We start from the raw sequence: 19449 nt of genomic DNA on the forward strand, positions 1-19449 counted from the left end.
TAACAATAGTAATAATTGGTCATGTATTTTTTTTATATAGAAGGCTTACACTACCCCATGCTACACCTGGGAAGGAACAGTAGAATTGTTTTGGTGTTAATTTACTTGTCACCCATTGTATGGGGTACTGTGAGTTGTTTGTCGTTAGAAAAAGGAAGATGTACACTCAGTCTTCACTAACAGGAGTAACAGCCTATAATGTAATTATGGTATGGCCAATTACATAATAACTGCTAATAGTTAATAAAGCTGATAACATAATAAGTGGCCAATAACCTGATAACATTTCTGGGCCAATAACAAAAGTAATTATGTTATAGGTTCCTGTATTACATAATAAATTGTTTTGTCATTGGCTTGTTTTCTTGTTACTCTGAGATGATTGACTCGATAGGCCCTAATTTAAAAAGTGGGCCAAGTGCAAAGTCTGTCAGCAAGCAGAATTCTCGTGTATGAACTGTAGCTATTGTGTGGCATCTGGGAGCTGTGTACTGACTCATCAGTTTTTGTGGTTAAAGTCTAGCCCATGATGTTAAATTAGCAGATTGACTTTGCCTAGTTATTAAGATAACTTTGCACTCTGCCCATCATTCAAATTATGTCTGTTTGCTTATGCGGTGTGCTAGAATGTGACCATTTAAATAGGCACAGTGTCGAAAATTGTTTGTTTATCTTGACAGTGAGGGATGTTCATTGTGTCCTGGCGTTAACCCCTCACTATCTTATCATCGTACCAAGCTACATCACTTCCTGTTCTACTTGTTGTGTTTTTTTTTTCCTCACTAACCCATCGTTTATGTGTTTTGGCCCACTGCCTCCATAGAATCCATCCAGTGACCTACCTTATTTTATTTTTAATTTCCTCACTTCCTCCATATTGCTTACAGAAGACGTCTTGTATTTCGCTTTTTCCTCAGTACCTGTGGTACCTGTCCATCAACCCCCTAATGCTTTTCAAAGCATTTTCAGCCAGAGCTCTTGGCCCTCACGTTGAGACAGATTCTGTTTCGTGTCAACCTCAGTGAGAGAAAGCAGAGACCTGGCCATGTAATCCCCTGAGAGGCTGTCAGGCTGGGTACTGCACTCTGAAATACCTTTTGGTGTCACTCACTGTGGGGGGGGGGGGAGAGAAGACAGACACACTGGTATCAACCTGTCTGTGCCTGTCCAGGAAATTGATTTGAATCGTAGATGTTCACACATGATTGGTTTAGAGAAGAGTGCACAATCTGTAGTAGCTGGCCTCTCAGTGACCCTTGAGAGATGACCCGACTCTGGCTGCTTCAGTCAGAAGTTCAAACCTCCATAGACACAATCTGCGTTACGTGTATCAAACACCTGGCGTTGGTGTTGTGCTTCAGATCTTTGGACATGCATGTTGTTTGCATAGTAAGTCCTGGGTTGTGCATGTGGTTTGTGCTTTGAGTCTTTGGTCAGGTACTTTGTTTGTATATCGAGTTTGTGGTCAAGTATGTTGGTTGTCTGACATAATTTTACATCATGTTGTACATCATGTTTGTGTGTTGAGTCTACGCATATTGGTTGTCCTTGGACATGCATCTTTTGGTCGTGCGTTCATTCATCTTTTTTTGGTTTTACATGCAGTGGCTTGTTCCTGAGGTACGCTACAGGTGAGTTTTGGGGGGAAATCACATGACTGAAGGTTCAATAGGCTCGGTTGTCCCTGACATGAGAGGGGTGGCTGAGTTTCCACCACATGATCTGTGGAGAGAGTTGGCCTTGAGGATCCAGCTGAGACGTGTGTGTGTGTGTGTATGTGTGTGTGTGTGTGTGTGTGTGTGTGTGAGTGTGCACGCTAAGGGAGTGAGAGGACACATACACACACACACACACACACACACACACACACACACACACACACACACACTTACACACACACACACACACACACACACACACATACACCATACAGACACGCCAAACCTGCCTCCACCTCTTCACACTTCCCCAAAGCAGGGAAATTGTGTGTGTGTGTGTGTGTGTGTGTGTGTGTGTGTGTGTGTGTGTGTGTGTGTGTGTATGTGTGTGTGTGGGTGTGGGTGGGTGTGGGTCCCTCCTTGTGTCTCCCATCTCCTGCAGGGAGAGAGATGTTCCCTCTTTCCCTTCTTCTCTCCCTCCTCCACTGAAGCAGGGCCAAAGGGGCCCTCATGTGATGGGAAAAATAAAGCCTGCACCGAGTTACCACTGATGCCTTTTAAGGGCAGGACAGGGCCTTGCCTTAATTAAAGAGAGCGAGTGAACAAGCGCTTTCTCTGAGCGGGGAAAGAATGGTAACCGCTCACATGGCAACCACACTCACCTTATCAACAAATCACACCACATTTTTTGCTCGTCTGTCTGGTAGATAAAATCAACCAAAGCTCGAATGGAGAACATTCCCAGAGGCCGTACGATAATTGCAATGGGTTGATCTCTGCTCAGAATTGCTAATTTTGTGCAGTGCTTTTTTTTATTTGCTTTCTTTCTTTGGCTGACATGGTTGTGTTTGGTTGACTGAAGGGGTTTCCCCCCTGACTGCCTTCCTTAGTTTGGACAGGCTCAGAAGAGGACTGCCCTTGGTTACTGTGTGCCCAGGGAGGGCTACTTCAGAGTTGGCTGTGTGCACTGAAGCAAGCTTTTTTTCCCTTTTTAAAAAAAAAGGCTTCCCCAAGCTTGGAGCACAACACGGTCACTAAGGGAAACCCCAATCCATTTTAGAGAGCAGAGAGAGAAAAGGAGAGAGAAAGAAAGAGAGAGAGAGAGAGAGAGAGAGAGAGAGAGAGAGAGAGAGAGAAAAAAAACGAAAAAAAAACTGCATACTTGTTGCCAGCATGGAAAATTAAAGAGAGCTCAGTCAAGGACATTCAGTGAGGTGGAATAACACTCCCCGGCACAGAGACTACCTCAGAATAGCCAAACAGCCCCCCCCCCCTAAAAAAAGATAGGTAGGGTGTGTGAGTGTTCTTTCATGCGTGTAATACCATTAACACCATAATAATACCAGTAATAATATAAGTATAATAGTAATACCATTAAACAGAGGAGTTGCTCCATAAAACACACTGCTACCTCTGCACATACAGGTTGAACTTGGAGAGGGAGTTACCAGGTGCATTCATGTTGCAGCCTGTGGTGTGTGCACATTATTTGCATACAATTAACTCATAAACTTCTGAAAAGAACAGAGCCAAAAAGAAAATAACTACTAATATGACTGATGAACTTTAGAGGAATGGCTTAACAAATTGATTGAATTGATCCGTCGAATAGAATTGTTAGACAATATATATTGAATGATAGAAGGTTAGATCTCGACAAGTCAAAAACTTGACTGCATGTTTTTGCATTTACCAGACCAGGCCAGGACTCTTGACCACTCATGTGGTGAAGTAGCCAAACAACTGACTGCCCAGTGTGTGTGTAGGCAAGGCAATTACGGGATGAACGAGGGCCACCTGTAAACACGCCGTCTCGCTACATCGCCAAGCCGCGATGACTCGTAACAGCATGCCTCACCATCCGTGTGTGTGTGTGTGTGTGTGTCAGAATACACACAGATCGTGGCTGGCTGCACTACAGTAACAAAAAACAGCCCTCTTGTAATGAGAGAGGGGTTTCCAAACTGACACCATATTTATACTGAACATACATTACGCCCAACTTCTGCAGAAGTCTGGTTGATGGTGTCTCCTGTTTTATGGGTTGATTGTTAAGTTTTGGTAAGTTGTGTTTGCGCTTGTCAAGCTTCGATTAGCTGGTGATGACAATGCCAGTATGGCACATACTGCGTTGTGTGTGTGTGTGTGTGTGTGTGTGTGTTTTATCTGCTGCGATTTCATTAAACCCTCTTCCTTGGAACTGGGATTTGGACCGGACATGTCTGCAGGGTTATGTTGAGGCTTCTCTTCAAACTCGTCTAGACAGAACTCAACGCACAAATGCTCTTTTTGATTCATGTCCAGTCTTTGTATTTTCTTTAACCACTCCATTCATTTGCGTTGTTTGTCAGTGTTTTACAAATATTCATGTTTGTTGTGATAAACATAAACATAACATTAAATAACATTGCATAACATTACATAACATTCGCTCAATTCTTCCACTGTTTTTTTTTTGTTTGTGCAGCATAAATCATGGAAGAAGATCAAGAACATGGTGCACTGGTCTCCATTTGTGATGTCCTTCAAGAAGAAGTACCCTTGGATCCAGCTGGCTGGCCATGCAGGTAGGCCTTGAGGACAAACATTTCGATGGATACTGGCTACACGTAGCCCACAATTTGCTACACACAACCGATGACAGTGTTGGCTTTACAATAGGATTCTTTAGCCCTGTTTTTTGTGTGTAGGTCTGAGACAACAAAATACATACATACATACATATATACATATGTATGCGCATATACAGTACCGGTATACGGATTAAAGAGCAGTTAACAATACATCATTCTGCAATATACAAAATGATATGCAATATAGGCTATAGAACTGCTTTGGCCTTTATGTATTGGCCTGAAATGAGAATCAAGAAGATTTTATGGAATGATTGGTTTTGGGCAATTTTTTCCTGAGTTCCCTCACAAAAATAAAACTTTTGCAGCAGATTTGCAGCAAACATGTGGGTGATTTGTGGCAAACAAATGAGTTAGAAACTAGAAAAATATTGCCAGAAGTTTTTTAATGTTGGCCGCTACAGGAAAACTTCCAGCAAAGTTCTGGCAACAATGAGAAGTTTGCCACTAATGGCAAACGTGTTTGCCAGTGATTTGCCACCACACTTAGCCAATAATGGCAAACTTCCAGTGAACTTGCTGCTACATTAACCACAACTAGTCTTGCCAGAAACCTATTTGTGAAAATATGACCTTGCCGCAAATTTGCGGCAACTGTTTGCCAAAAACCAGACATACCTGTAAGGGTTACTAAATGACCTCACCTACTTGAGAGGAGAGAATGAAAACTGTGTTCACCAAAAGAACTCAGTTACAATGTCCTCTGAAATGTTTGATGAAATTGACACCACACGGCACATATCAGTCTTGTTGTACTCAGTGTTAAAGCCATCTTTTCCCATTACTGTCCTCTTAAGTCTATTGTCCATCTTTAATTATTGTATATCTTCCATATTCTCATAGTGACAGTCATAAGTACACTGCACTGTGCAACAAAAGTCGTATAGGGTTTAAAATACACTTATAGCAATTTTAATTTTACTTAACTATGGAACCCTTTGGAATATGTTTATGTATAACCTTATGCACCCCCACTATTTGCTGATTTGCAGATTGCCTTTCTGAATGGCCCATCATTTCATGTTATGAACCACAAGTAAAATTCCAATGAATTTCCAATTTCAGCTTAAAGAAAAGCTAGGCTAATTTATTCCTCCAGCTCCACTTTGTCCACATAGTGCTGCCTCTAAATACCTCTGAATAATGACCTCCATGTTGTTGATTTGTTATTGTTGTTGATGATGTTTTTATTGTGTGTAGGCAGCTTCAAGGCGGGGGCGAACGGGCGCATCCTAAAGAAGCATTGTGAGTGTGAGCAGCGTTGTCTGGACTGGTTGATGAGGGACGTGCTCAAGCCCTTTGTGCCCGCCTACCATGGCGACGTGGAGAAGGACGGCGAGAAGTACAATCAGATGGACGACCTGCTGGCCGAGTTCGACCTGCCCTGCGTCATGGACTGCAAGATGGGGATCAGGTTAGTGGACGCTACAGCGTAGCGAAACAAAGAAAAGACTGGAGGAGCAGGAGTACACAAATTGGTCAAAAATGCCTGACGTTTCATTTCTCATTCATCCACATGATTGCTAATGAGGGTCAGTCATTCATTGGAGTGCAGTTTGTAGAAACAGCCCAAAATGATTCACGTCCATGACCAATAGGTTTCTCCTGTCTGGAAATGACAAAAGCAAAAGACAGAGACTAGTTTCAAGTTCCTTGTTCAAGTCAATCAAATGTACACATAAAACACCGGGTAAAATTTAATTTTGTCAATGCAGACAATACATTGTATTATATAAATGAGAAAACTATTTCTGAGAAAAAAACAATAAATCAAAATGTGGCATAAAGTTGAGGGTCATGTAGCTTTGCCCTGGTCAAACTGTCAGGTCAGTGGCAGTCCCACCCTCAGATCCTGTGAGACTCTTTGTGTGTTCCTTCCTGTGTGTTCCTTCCTGTTTGAAAAGGGTTTGTGAAACCTGAGGACAAAAGGCCAGGTCAGCGGAGCCAGCTCGCCAGCGCATCACTCTTTCTCTACCTCCACCTCTCCTGTCCTCCTTTTCTCTTCCTCCACCTCTCCTGCCCTCTTTTCTCTACCTCTCCTGTCATCTTTTCTCTACCTCTACCTCTCCTGCCCTCTTTTCTCTACCTCTCCTGTCATCTTTTCTCTACCTCCACCTCTCCTGCCCTCTTTTCTCTACCTCTAGCTCTCTGACCTTCTTTTGCTTTCTGTCTATCCCTCCTCACCAATGCCCCCTTTCTGTTTCTTTCTCACTACCTCTCTTTCACTCTCTCTCCATTCCTCTTCACTCTCTTTCTTTCTATCACCCACTCTATCTATCTCCTTTCTCTCTCTCGCTTCTTCACGCTCTCCGCACCTCCCTTTACTCTTTGCTTTCTCTCCCTCTTCTCTCTCTCTCTCTTCCTCTACCCCTCTGTCTCTCTTTCTCTCTTTCATTCCATCTTTCTCTTTCTTTCTTTCTCTTTCTCTCTCTCTCTGTCTGTCTGTCTCTCCAGTACACTGGCAGCCAGCTGGCTCATCTCACACACCAGCTCTTTCATCTGGGAGAGAGAGAGAGAGAGAGAGAGAGAGAGAGAGAGAAAGAAAGAGAAAAATAGTTACAGAGAGACAGAAAGAGTGAAGACAGAAAGACAGAGAAAGAAAGAGAGAGAGAGAGAGGGAGAGAAAGAGAGAGAGGAACAGGAGTAAGAAGAGCCAACTGAACCATTTCCATCCCTGGTCGTTAATTACTCTGATGGAGTAGGGCCGTGTAGAAAGCCTGTCACCCTGCCCGCTGAAGATCTCGCTGGATTAGCCAGCCCGACGGGACGGGAGCTGTTGTTATGTTTAAGAAGTCCAAGCAAGTAAAATACTCCCATGTTTTGATTCCTCAAGTATTTACAAAAAAATAAGCTGTGGCGTCTGACATGATGATGCCGGGCCAATAAGGACATCAATTCACAAATCCTCCATATTCTCATCACTGAAAAAAAGGGGTCGTGGACAGTGCCTTCCCCATTCGGTAACGCATCCTCGTCTGCGGTGAGCAGTGGAGGGGGTGGGGGGTTGACACATGGCGGAGCTGAACAATCCTCCGGGCTGCTGTCTCTCTGGTTTCCAGCGCCGCTTTGTTTGCTTGAGTCTAGCGGGAGCCTCGCCTTGCCTCACCAACGGACAAATATAGAGCCGGCCAGCTGGCCAGATGGTCAGGATATTAGCAGACGCTGGACTGGGCCTGTCTAAACAAAAAGAATGTGGTACTCTGCGAGAACTTGAGCCTGTCTTGTCAGGGGGAAAAATATCTGCCGTGTAAGACAGAGAATAAAAATCCATTAATTCAATGTAATCTAGCCAGTAACATGAGACAGTTTGTGAATATTAATATAAATGTATAGCATCTGTTCTTCCTTCGTAAATAGCATTCAACTTCTCAACACATTCCATACCTTAACAACCCAGTGATATTGTCCATCCTCCATACAGAATGAGCAATATTTAGATGTTTAAATATGATAAAGACACCGAATAGTTTCATGATTTAGTCCTTCCTGTTTCAGCAGATGTTGTTAAAAGATGTACTTAGTACTTAGGTTTGGCATTAGTTTTAGTTTTTATAACATGCAACATTATGCTCAATTTGTGCATATGTAAACTATGTAAAGTGCTCTGTATTAATATACACAATTACATTTTCCATCAAGAATCTATTTGAAATGCAGTTGGGCCTCATATGGCTTCTCGATGAGTATGTTTCCATGCACACCATATTCCGATTAAGGACCATATTCTGGTTATGGCAATATTCAGAATAAGATGTTTCCATGCGGAATATTCTATTTACATGTTAATCAGCATATGCTGAATAAAGCAGCGGCGTGCAGTAGAAGTAGTGTCTGCGTCATGACGTCTCAACGGTCTCTGTCCCTGACTTCCATTCATGACCACAAAATAAGTGAATTTGGCCAGATTAGAGCCGCTTTTGTTTTGCATTTTAGCCTTACAATAGGCCGCTTTGATTGAGGGGTTTTCAAAGATTTTTCACTTCATCTGTCAGCAGTGTGTGTAAAACCTGCAATACTTTCACCCATTGATTAATTCCATCTTGACATTTAAACTTCCGGGTTTTAATACATAAATTGACCTCGTCTTTACTCAAGAAGTGCAAACTTTTTGCTCTATTTGCAAAGTGTCAGGGCATCAAAGCAAATACCAAAGCTAAACAAACATGCACAAATGGAATTTAATATTCTGAAAGGGGCATTTTCCGACTAATGTGTTTCCATGCCACAATATTCCAGTTAAAAGAGAAAAACAAGATGATATGTTAGCGATGTTATTCCAGTTTTTAGTTTTCCGAATATGACCTTATTCGGGTCATGGCCTCTGGAATAAGATGTTTACATGACTCATGCACAATCGGAATATTCATGGAGTGCATGGAAACGTAGTCATTAAGTGCTTATCCCCTTTCCCCTGTCCCCCCACCCAGGACGTACCTGGAGGAGGAGCTGACCAAGGCCCGCAAGAAGCCCAGCCTGCGGAGTGACATGTACCAGAAGATGATCGAGGTGGACCCTACGGCACCGACAGTTGAAGAGAACGAAAAGAAGGCCGTCACCAAGCCGCGCTACATGCAGTGGCGGGAGACCATCAGCTCCACAGCCACGCTCGGCTTCCGCATAGAGGGCATCAAGGTGAGGACTCCGTACCGGTGACCTCTGTTTGCGCACCTGCGTGAGCTCTGCTTTGGGCCTCATTCATCCATCCATCCATCCATCCATCCTCTTCTGTGTTCATTAGTGTCATGTTGTGTTTGATGGAGAGGCTTTGTAAACATTTTAATTTTGTTGACTCTTGTGTTCTCCTGGAGAGGAGCACCCTCAAAGGGTACACTATGATACATGTCAAGCTTCTGTAACCCTTGGTAAACAACACTTTCCAAGAAACACAAACGGCACAAGCTTCCGTTGACATAACCGACCAAGCGTTGCCAAAATAATAGACCTTGTCATGAAGCGATAATTTAAAGGTGCTGCTTAGGGCTTGAATTGAATTACCAATGTTCCAACTTGGTGTGCCCGTTGCACAGAGCAGTCATCTTACAGTTACGTAACCGTGGGCCGTTGCCCGAAGCAACAGCAGCGGGGGTTGCTGGGGGATACCCGGGAGTGTTTCTGTCACATGTTAAGGCCTGTCCATGGCATCTCCATTCTATCTGACATCAGTTTGTGACGGCTTGTCTCCCGCCACAACTTGATGCATTTTTCAGACCTTGCTGAGAATGAGCAGATGTGAAGTGTCGAAGATGCCTGTTATGTAAATAATCCGTCATGGAAAAAAGGAAGAGAAAAAAAAAACCGAGAAGGACCTTGGAGGGCGTCCGTCCAATTAGTTTACTGCAGGCTGGTCTAATGCTTCCCTAAGCTGGGGAGCAGAGATCACTATGACCATGTTTGGTCTAAAACACCATTTTTTTCCCCAAAATACATCCTCATTAATGAGCAGTAGGGCAGATGTCTTGCATGAATAACACCGCCAGGGAGCAACCAGTGTTCTCGCCGGCAGGACTTTCCATCTCCACAAAGACCTGCTTGGTACAGAATGTCCTTAGAAGGCCATGGTACGGCCCGCACTATGTTGTCATGGCATCCCAGGTTGCCCTCTGCGACTGCACCCTTTAGAGAAAAAGGGTGCATAGGCTATTGTGGACTTAACAAGGCTGTATATTCCTAGCTGGTCAACAAATCTGATATAAGAAAGTGAGGATTTTCGTAACAGAATCCATGTCCAGTTTATTAACTTAATATAGATCCATACGGATTTCACAGAAAAATTATGCTGTTTTATCCTTTTTGTTATGCAATGTACTGTATCTTTTTCCCAAAGGGACAACATTGAAAAAAGCACCCACACACACAATACATTTTTTGTTATGCACTGGAATGTTAGAAATCTACTTGTTGACAGCGTTTCATATTACACATCGGACTAATACTGGGGATAGCATTCAAATACGTCTTTCCAGTATAAAGCAGATATTTGTAACCCTTTCCAACCTAACAGTGTGTGTGTGTGTGTGTGTTTGTGTGTGTGTGTACTTCCACTTTTTTCCCTCTCCTGTAGAAGGAAGATGGAACGGTAAACAGAGACTTTAAAAAGACCAAGAGCCGGGAGCAAGTGACAGAGGCATTCCACGACTTTGTCAAAGGAAACAAGAACATCCTGGTGAGTGTGACGCAGCCATTTCCCTCAAGGCTGCTGGGCCAAGCCTTTAGGAAACTCTCAGACAACAACCACACCCCCATCCCCAACACACACACACACACACACATACATCTCAGCCCACAATTCCCATACCCAGCACCCTTGACACCACCCACACTGCTCCACACACACACACACACACACACACACACACACACACACACACACACACACACACACACACACACACAAACACACGCACGCACACACACACACATACACACACATACACACACATGCATACAAACACACGCACACACTGACCCCACAATCCTCCATATCTCTATACACACACACACACACACACACACACACACACACACACACACACACCACAACCCCACTTTCCACCAGCAACACCCACCACTAACCACTCACCCACACCCTAATTCCAGTGCTGCTTAAGCAGAGGCGTTGGCCCGGTTCCAGGCCCAGGGCTGCGGGCTTAACCTGTTGAGGAGTACGGCCACAAATATGTTCGAATTTTCGCGAACCAAGAGTTCCGCATTATGATGTGACAATTACCCTCAGAGATTTCCCCCATAGACTGTATTGATAACACTGAAGCTATAGATCGTTTGCGTAGAATTCCAGAAGGAACCAGGACAAAAATCCCCTCCTCAACAGGTTTTAAACTGCCACATAAACCAGGGCCCTTGTCCCTGGCACGATGCTGCAGTGACAGTTGTTTATCTCGCTGCTCACAGGACAAATAGACTGCTCAGCCTTGACCCCTCAGTGGCCTGTTAGCCCTACACTGCCTGCATTTTGAGCCTTAGCCTCAATTAGCGTCGTGGTGCTGCCAGGAACAATGCACATCCTCATGGCTTCCATGTGTCATGGAAGGGTTTTGTTTTGTTGTCCTGTGTTTGACAAGATGAGTGTGTTTGCGGGCAAACAGCGGCCTGCTCAGTGGACAGAACGGAAGCTGTCATTGTATTTGTTATAATTAATACATTAGAAAGAGTCTTTGGCGCCGGCTGTGACTTGAATAATTTGAATGTTCTTCCTTTCTTTTCTTATCTTTCTTTCTCTTTCTTTCTTTCTTTCTTTCTTTCGTAGACCTCTTATCTCAGCAGACTAAAGGCCATCAGGGACACTCTGGAAACATCAGCATTTTTCAAGACACACGAGGTAAATAAAGAACCACTTTGTCCTCCCTGATTCAAGCGATATTAAGATCCTGAGACATCAAAGCTAGGCCTTCTTTGCTCGCGCTGCTTTTCTTATCCACTGTAATTGTTGAGAGAGGAACAACTCGAAACAGTCCCACATAAACAGTGGAAACACAGACAACAGAAGTCTGAACTAATTCACAGACTTTATCGACATGGCCAGATAAGCTGGTCCATTGTAGCATTCAGCGTTCATCGTTTGAAGGTCGTTCAAAAAGGTCCAGCATAGCCTAGTCAAACTCATGCTGATGCCACACAGACATCCAGTAAGGAGAATGGAGTCTTTGGCATTGCTTATATGCACCTGGGCTGTCTGGTATTTCACTATGTAATATTTTTGTCCCAGGTCTTACTTAAAAAAAGGTAGCTGTCGAATCCACACGATACTATTGATTAATTAACATTAAGGATATAGCTTAAGCTTGTTCTGTCTGCATTGATAATGTGTATCTATTTTAGTCTTTGCTATTTAGAGAGAACTGATAACATGGTTTACATCTCTGTAATGGGGACATCCCTCTTTCAAAGAAATCAGGACATGTTGTGTGCGTGCGTGCGTGTCTGTCTGTGTGTGTGTGTTTGTGTGTGTGTGTGTGGTGTGTACTTGTGTGGTGTGTGTGTGAATGTGTGTGTATTAATGTTACTGCCATGGAGGATGCGATTCATTTACATTGAGGCCACTCAGAAACACACGCGCACGCAAATGACCACGTCTAGTTAGCCTCTACCAGCCCTCGGCTCTGAGAAAGGAAACAGTGTGGTCTCTTTCTTGCCAAAGGATGTTTACTGAGCAGGGAGAGAATGCTTTGTGTTCAGACATGGAAGTGTGTGTGTGTGTGTGTGTGTGTGTGTGTCCTACCCATGTCCTGTCCTCTCCTGGCGCCATGGTGATTAGTACCTGCTCTTGTGCCGTCCCTTGTTCATTTTTTACGTCAACTTTATTTATTTTCTCACACACACATCTCTGTTGCATTTAATTGTTTATTTGGTTGTTCAGGTGGTAAAGATCTAGATCTCTAGAATGTTTTTATTAGTTTGTTTATTTGTGCCCTTTTCTCTCAGTTGATTAGAAGCTTATTCTTCCTTCTTCCTTCCCGCTTTGTTGTTTATTTGATGGTTGTTTTATTTGTTTTCTTACCTCAGGTGATCGGGAGCTCGCTCCTCTTTGTCCACGACAAACGCGAGCAGGCCAAGGTGTGGATGATCGACTTTGGCAAGACCACGCCGCTGCCGGAGGGACAGATCCTGAGCCACCGGGCCACCTGGGCAGAGGGCAATCGCGAGGACGGCTACCTCTACGGCCTCGACCACCTGATAGACATTCTCGAGGACATGGTGTTACAGGAGCCCCTCTAAAAAACAACACAAGCTTGAAAGAAATGAGAAAGAAAGAGAGAAAGAAAGATAGAGAAAGAAAGAAAGAAAGAAAGAAAGAAAGAAAAAGAGAGTTGAGGAGCCCCTCTTCCTTCTCCCGGGTTGGGTTGAAGGGGTTGGGGGAACTCACACTACAGGATGTCCTGTTTTTCGTTCGAAAAGCTATCCTCTAACCCTTCCCAAAAATATGAGACAAAAAAATCAACAAAATGAAACGGGGAAAAAAAACAACCAAACGACAGACACTCAAGTGAAATGTGAAGACTGTTTCCTTATAGTTCGGTAATCTTTTAAAGGTTGACTTTCCGTTGCAGTAGGTTTTTTGTAGCCAGTGTCCTCATAAGCCTATAGGGAGATGTACCGCAGGGATCTACCTAATTTATCTTTATTCTATCATAGTGTTACCTAACAGTGTCAAGCACTTAAATCTCACGTTAACGTTCCACAATTACATTTTCGATTTGAACATGCGACTTTACAACACTTGTTACCCGTGGTAAAAGTGGGGGTGTAATGAAAACATTTCACCTCGCTGTTCCAGGCAGTTAAATTTAGCACAAATCAGTTTCCTGTCCAGCAACTTTGTCAAGTGTCCTTTAAGGTTAGGATGGATTTAAGATGTGCTAGTGTAATAGTGAATATATCCCTCCATTACATTTTAATCGTTATCTTTAACATAGATTAACCTCTCCAATAATGTTTACCGTTTTAGCCTTAATGTGATCACAAAATTCTTTTATCATGTGCCTTTGGTCATATATATGCTTTTTATAGTGTACTATAAGAATGTAGCATCAAGTGGTCTTATGAAGGTGGTAAATGACTTATTTTATTTACCGCTAGTAAAGCTCCAAAATCAACATTCCTTTTCAGTGAGGATCTCCCTGAGGTAGCTCTCAGTGCACAGAGGGAGGAAGAGTCTTTCAAAAAGTGATTCATGGCCAAGTAGAAGTAGACATGTCCCACTTTATATTTAATGTCCTTAGGTACTGTGTACTGAATTGTTTATCGATAGTAGTAATTGATAGTATGTAATGAACTATAGTGTTACTTAATTTATAGTATGGAATATACTATAGCATTTAGTACATGTTGCTGTAAGATACTTAGGACTGGGGTTTATGGTATAGCTATGTGTACTTACAAGGTATTATTTTCTTACCTCCAGTACACTGTTATAAGGACATGTGATATAAAATGGGACTGAGACATTTTATATTACAGTTATAATGGCAAGTGCCTTTTGCATTTCCGAGTGTCTGTTACAGTCCATCTTAAGTGGCCATCTAGAACTTTCTAAACATGTCCACTTTCCGATGTCTCAGGTGCATGTATAGCCAGAGCGGTCAGCTAAACTGTGTTGACGTTTTTGGAAGCGACCTAAAACATCCCTCCCAGGACCATATTAGTGTCCAAAATCCTGGTTGTGTTCTCTGTTAAACACAATGCAATAATGCCTTAACTTAACTTGCTATGACCTCCCCCTGCCCCAACACACACACACACACACACACACACACACACACACACACACACACACACACACACACACACACACACACACACACACACACATACACTTACCATATCCTGTCATTGAAGGATGCTGGCTAGTGTGTTTTGTTTTAAGCAGGTGCTTACTGTTTGCATGGGATATTTGCCATGCAAATCTGCCTTTCCAACACGGTCCTTCACATTGATATCAGGTCCCCGTGAAACAAACTGCAGGAGATAGTCCACCGACTCTAACAAGGCCAGACAGTAAACATTCCCTAATATCCCACAATAGCTTTGCATTCAATCAGTGTTTCCACATAGATTCTTCTAATAGTGGACAATGACTTAACAGGAACAAATGTGACTCAGCACAGTGCAATAATCAAGCCTCTGGTAATTCTCTACTAAGTCAATTGTGCACATTTGTGTGCACATATTGAAGAGAAGCCTCTTGTTTGTACACAAGCATCACTTCTCTGTTCATTGCTTATGTGTGGAACTCTTATTATTGGCGAGAACGAGTTACCTAAAGGGCTTCGTAAAAACTTGAAGTAGGAACTGAGAGACAGGTTAGCAGGTACAGCAAGTGAGTTCCCAAAGAAAGTGGTCAGTTCTCTAAAATAAAAATAAAATCCAACCTACACAGACAGGACAAAGCTTTTGCCATTTTACAAACCGCAGTGTCCCTTTGCCCTCAGTCCGTGGCCGAGGAGGCATATGCAAGAAGGCAGACTACAAACCAGTTTTTGGATTCTAGTTTGACAGATTCTCGTGCTGTTTTGCTGTTCAAGTCATGTCTGTTTGTAGACAAAATACTCTCACTTAAAACGAGATTTTAACACTTTCAAAATGACACTGTGGAGTAGATGCAGCTTGTGAACTTTCTGTAGCTTGTGGTGTTTGAGAAAGTGAACACTTGAGAGTGAGTCGCCCTCTGCTGTCCTGGTGCTGTTATTACACTGAACAAACTAGAAAATCCCCTCACTCCATAATGGTTTCCTCCTTTGATCACAGTATGTGAGACCTTCAGTTACAGCCTCTTTTTTTAGGGTTTCAAAATGAATAATCATATTTATTTCCTTTACATTTGTGACAGTTGCACAAGAACACTAAATGTAGCTGCATGTTTACATGTCTACAATTGGCTTCAAATTCCTCTGACGTGAGCATTTAGTGGTTTGCTGTAATATAGTGCTCATTTGCAGGTTCATGTAAGACGACAAAAAAGTGCACCTAATAGACAAGTCTAGTGGAACTTTCTTGTGGTCCAGGTTGCCGGCAAGCAAATCACAGCTGTCTTTGTCTCTGGGCGATGATGGTGGACGTGTGCCGGTGTGTGTGTGTGGTCTGCTCTTTGGAGATGGCAAATGTCAGAATGACATTTGTCTGTTTTGCGCTGGGAGATTGTGGGTTCTGTTCAGATTGGTGTTGTGACACTCCAGAGATGTAATAAGAGGCTCACCATGTGCAAGGTCAAGATTCGTTTGCCTTTACACCACTATGGACTAGTACTCATGTAAATCCTGCTATGTCAATACTGCAATGTGCTATGCTTGGCTGTACAGTTTTACTGAAGTAAAAAATGAACAGTGGCTGCAATGAATCTTTTTTTTCTGTGTGTCCTATCCATTATGGTTACTGATCATCTAACAAACGAGGGAGTACATTAAAATGTTTGCTGTGTTGATTCATTCATTTGCTGTCCATTTTGGAAATGCCATGTGGGTGCCAATCAAAGGGGATGCATTGAGAAGAAATGTGAAATGCTTTAAATGTCACATGTGACAAACATATGCCTAGATTCAAGCTAGCCACCGAGTCCACAGCTAAACTCGTTAGCAATTTATTTACAAATTACTGATAATATGGAATATTAACCTTTCAATTTTAAGGTTTTTTGGGCAATATCAAGTAAATTTGTATTTGTATAATTCAGCAAACATGTATGATTATGGTGATGGCTATGTTTATGTTTATATGATTGCATAGTAGACACTCTTACAAAGGTTGCATTGCAGGTGTTTTTACACAACCTAGACAATAGGGTGAAATAACCTAAATGCATGAAATATAAGAACTGTAGGTATTTGTCTGGTTTGGAGATCCTCAGAGGCCAGGAATTAACTGACTGTGATCCTCCTTATCGTATCAGAATTCTGTCAAGGCTCTTTTAAAACAAGATGAACAAAACTCTTATGTTACCCTTTTGGAAGCAGCACTGCAAGCACATCCTTCTTGTAAACAAAACTTTGAATTGCAGTTGCTTATTCAGTTTCAAAGAAAAATGCACGTCCATGTCGTTTGATTGTGACACACAGCCTTTGGTTGTGTTCAAAAGCCGTGCTTGTTTTTTACTTGAGTAACCAATGAATAAACGGAAATAGGTTTATAAACTGTAAAAAGGAAATCTTTTTTTCTGAAGCTCAGGGAATACTTTCAGATGTTCCACTAAAGAACAATCCCTGTTATGTCTTGACCTTAGAGGAAATCCACAGGTCCAACTCGCAGATCAATTCAGGTTAATTGGCCTAGGTTAAAGGGGTTTTAGCCATTATTACTGAACCATGTTAATGTGGATATAATGAAACACTATAAATAACACAGATTTTCTTACAAACTGCTATAGTTGAAGTTGTGGTGTAAGCGGTGGCACCGTGCCACGTGTGTCTTAGTGCCCTTAGGGACCCAAATTTGATTCCGATTTGTGGTCATTTCCCGATAAACTCAAATTATTAAAATAATAAGATAATGACTCTACTTTTGTCCTCTAATTAAAGTCTATTTCCAACCAAGTTTTTTCAAATACAATCTCTCTGTCCTTATTAAAACTAGGCCGCAAAACCTCTAAGTATCTTATGTCATGCATGACTCCATGGTAACGTACTCCAAACAACACAAATCTTCAATGCAGGTTCAATGCAGTGCTCTTTGTAAGCACAATAACTCCCATGAAAACATGTTTCCAAGTTGAGATTGTAAAAGTAAACAGTGGCCTATAGTTTACTAGTTACGATTCCATGCCATCACCCCCAGTGCATCACTGACACCAGAAAAGTGTGTGTCGACTGGTTGGCTAGGAAAGTCTGGGGATGTAAACAGAACCTTTAGGACAGGGGTAAACGAGGGGGACTACACTACACAGCCCAGAGGTGCTTGGGGGTCTTCTGGGTCCCAAAAGCAGCACTTCCATATTTAGTCATGCTCGGCCTGAGTCAGAGTGCTGGCACGGAGCCTGAGAAAGGGAAGTTGGCCAAGGGGGAGCAGGGAGTTTGGACAGAGGCCATGAGAGAGGGGAGGGCGAGAAAGAGAGAGGAAAGAGGGAGAAAGAGGGGAGAGGAGAGGGAGAGAGGGAAAAATACACCCACACATCCTTCTTTCCTAGTCTAAGGGTGTGCTGGCCATAAGGGTGCAAGGAATCTGCTAAAGACTAGACTGTCTATCACCGGAACATTGCCGAGCCTGCACTTACACCATGCTGCCAGCAGGGTGCCACCCACTCCTTCACAGTCTGTTGTTGTTGTTAATGGTGGTGGTGCGTCTGCTGTTAGTTGGTTAGCAAAGCAATGACATGCCAGTAATTGGAGTTCTCTGCTGCGTGTCATGTTTTGAAAATGCATGCGGTTTGCTCGTGGTTCTGTTACAGGTCCGCAACACACACAGACACACACACACACACACACACACCACAACACACAAACACACACACACACACACACACCACACACTGTGTGCACACATGTGCACTCAACCCCATAACACTGACACTGGGGATACATACAGTTGGGTCTTGTGTTGACAAGGGCCTCCAGTTCCTTGTCTGTGTTTAGCAACTGCTGTTGAGGAAGAGGGGCTTGAACTATGGACAGAAATCCGTGTTTGGACACTAAGATGGAGGAGGGAACATGCATGCGCCCCCAAAGGCCATTGAATGGAGTTCCCCTGTCATTTGGTTATTGAGGGGGGTCGCTGATAGATGGAGATGGAGAGAAATCAATACTGTAGGCTTATTTATAGCCTACATCCATCATCTGATGACTATAATGCATGGGCGTGTTCACCAAAAAGTGATCAAATGACAGAAAAAATAAATCTATAAGGTGATTTAATACTACATCTGCAATTAAAGCTGTAAGCTGTATAAGCTCTGCCTAATACCGTAAAAGATAATGCACTCATGGTATATATCACAGATGTGAAGGCATAAATAACACTGATACTGATTGTAATATTATCTGCATGGGTTGAACATTGAGGTTGCAGATTAACTAGGTCACAGGGGTTAGGTGTAACAAGAACATAACATCTTCAGAGGGAATATGACTGATGACTGGCCATTTCTGTATACAACAACATAACGTCTTCAGGGGGAATATGACTTATTACTGGCCATTTCTGTATACAAGAACATAACATCTTCAGAGGGAATATTACTGTAAACTGTCAACTGACCTCTAGTGTTCTGTGTTCTTGGATGTGACTCTGTCCTCCCACTCTGTATTGTGATGTCACAGAGTCACAAAGCAGCTGGTGGGTTGCGCGTGTGTGCACACACACACACTCACACACACACACACACACACACACACATAAATACCATGAGTATTTCAAGGGTTGGCCCGGCATGAGAGACTAACTGAAGTGGGTGGAAAGACGATGTGCAAGCGCGGCTATGATCGGCTCTGTCATTTTCATGTTTTTTTAAATTATTATTATTATGTACTCCTTAAGCCAGTATAGTAGATAGACAGCCATCCATGACTAACTCATCTTATTGCATCTGGTAGCACTGAAGCCACACTGGGTCTCCGGCAGTATTTTATAATCTTTATAGTCTTTTATTTTGCAAGGTAAATTCTTGTCATCAAAATACAACACAGGTACAATTCATTTGTTGCTGAATCAAGGCACAC

At 42.8% G+C, this 19449-nt stretch overlaps 1 protein-coding gene across 1 annotated transcript in view; it reads left to right on the forward strand.

Annotated features, from left to right (window-relative positions):
* Window positions 1–16138, forward strand: part of LOC143110408 (inositol-trisphosphate 3-kinase B-like) — a 31698-nt gene extending 15560 nt beyond the window's left edge. The window contains exons 3-8 of the mRNA XM_076273298.1: window positions 4126–4225; window positions 5492–5705; window positions 8719–8923; window positions 10353–10454; window positions 11556–11627; window positions 12812–16138. Of these exons, the coding sequence (XP_076129413.1) occupies window positions 4126–4225; window positions 5492–5705; window positions 8719–8923; window positions 10353–10454; window positions 11556–11627; window positions 12812–13024 (906 nt within the window). The 3' untranslated portion in view covers window positions 13025–16138. The remainder of the gene's footprint in view (window positions 1–4125; window positions 4226–5491; window positions 5706–8718; window positions 8924–10352; window positions 10455–11555; window positions 11628–12811) is intronic.
* Window positions 16139–19449: the final 3311 nt, after the last annotated feature.

This window comes from Alosa pseudoharengus, unplaced genomic scaffold, assembly GCF_046254945.1.
Source record: "Alosa pseudoharengus isolate Yale_2024_CS ecotype anadromous, Long Island Sound unplaced genomic scaffold, YU_APseudo_1.1 YU_APseudo_1.1_scf_7, whole genome shotgun sequence".
In the NCBI taxonomy this organism is placed as follows: domain Eukaryota; kingdom Metazoa; phylum Chordata; class Actinopteri; order Clupeiformes; family Clupeidae; genus Alosa; species Alosa pseudoharengus.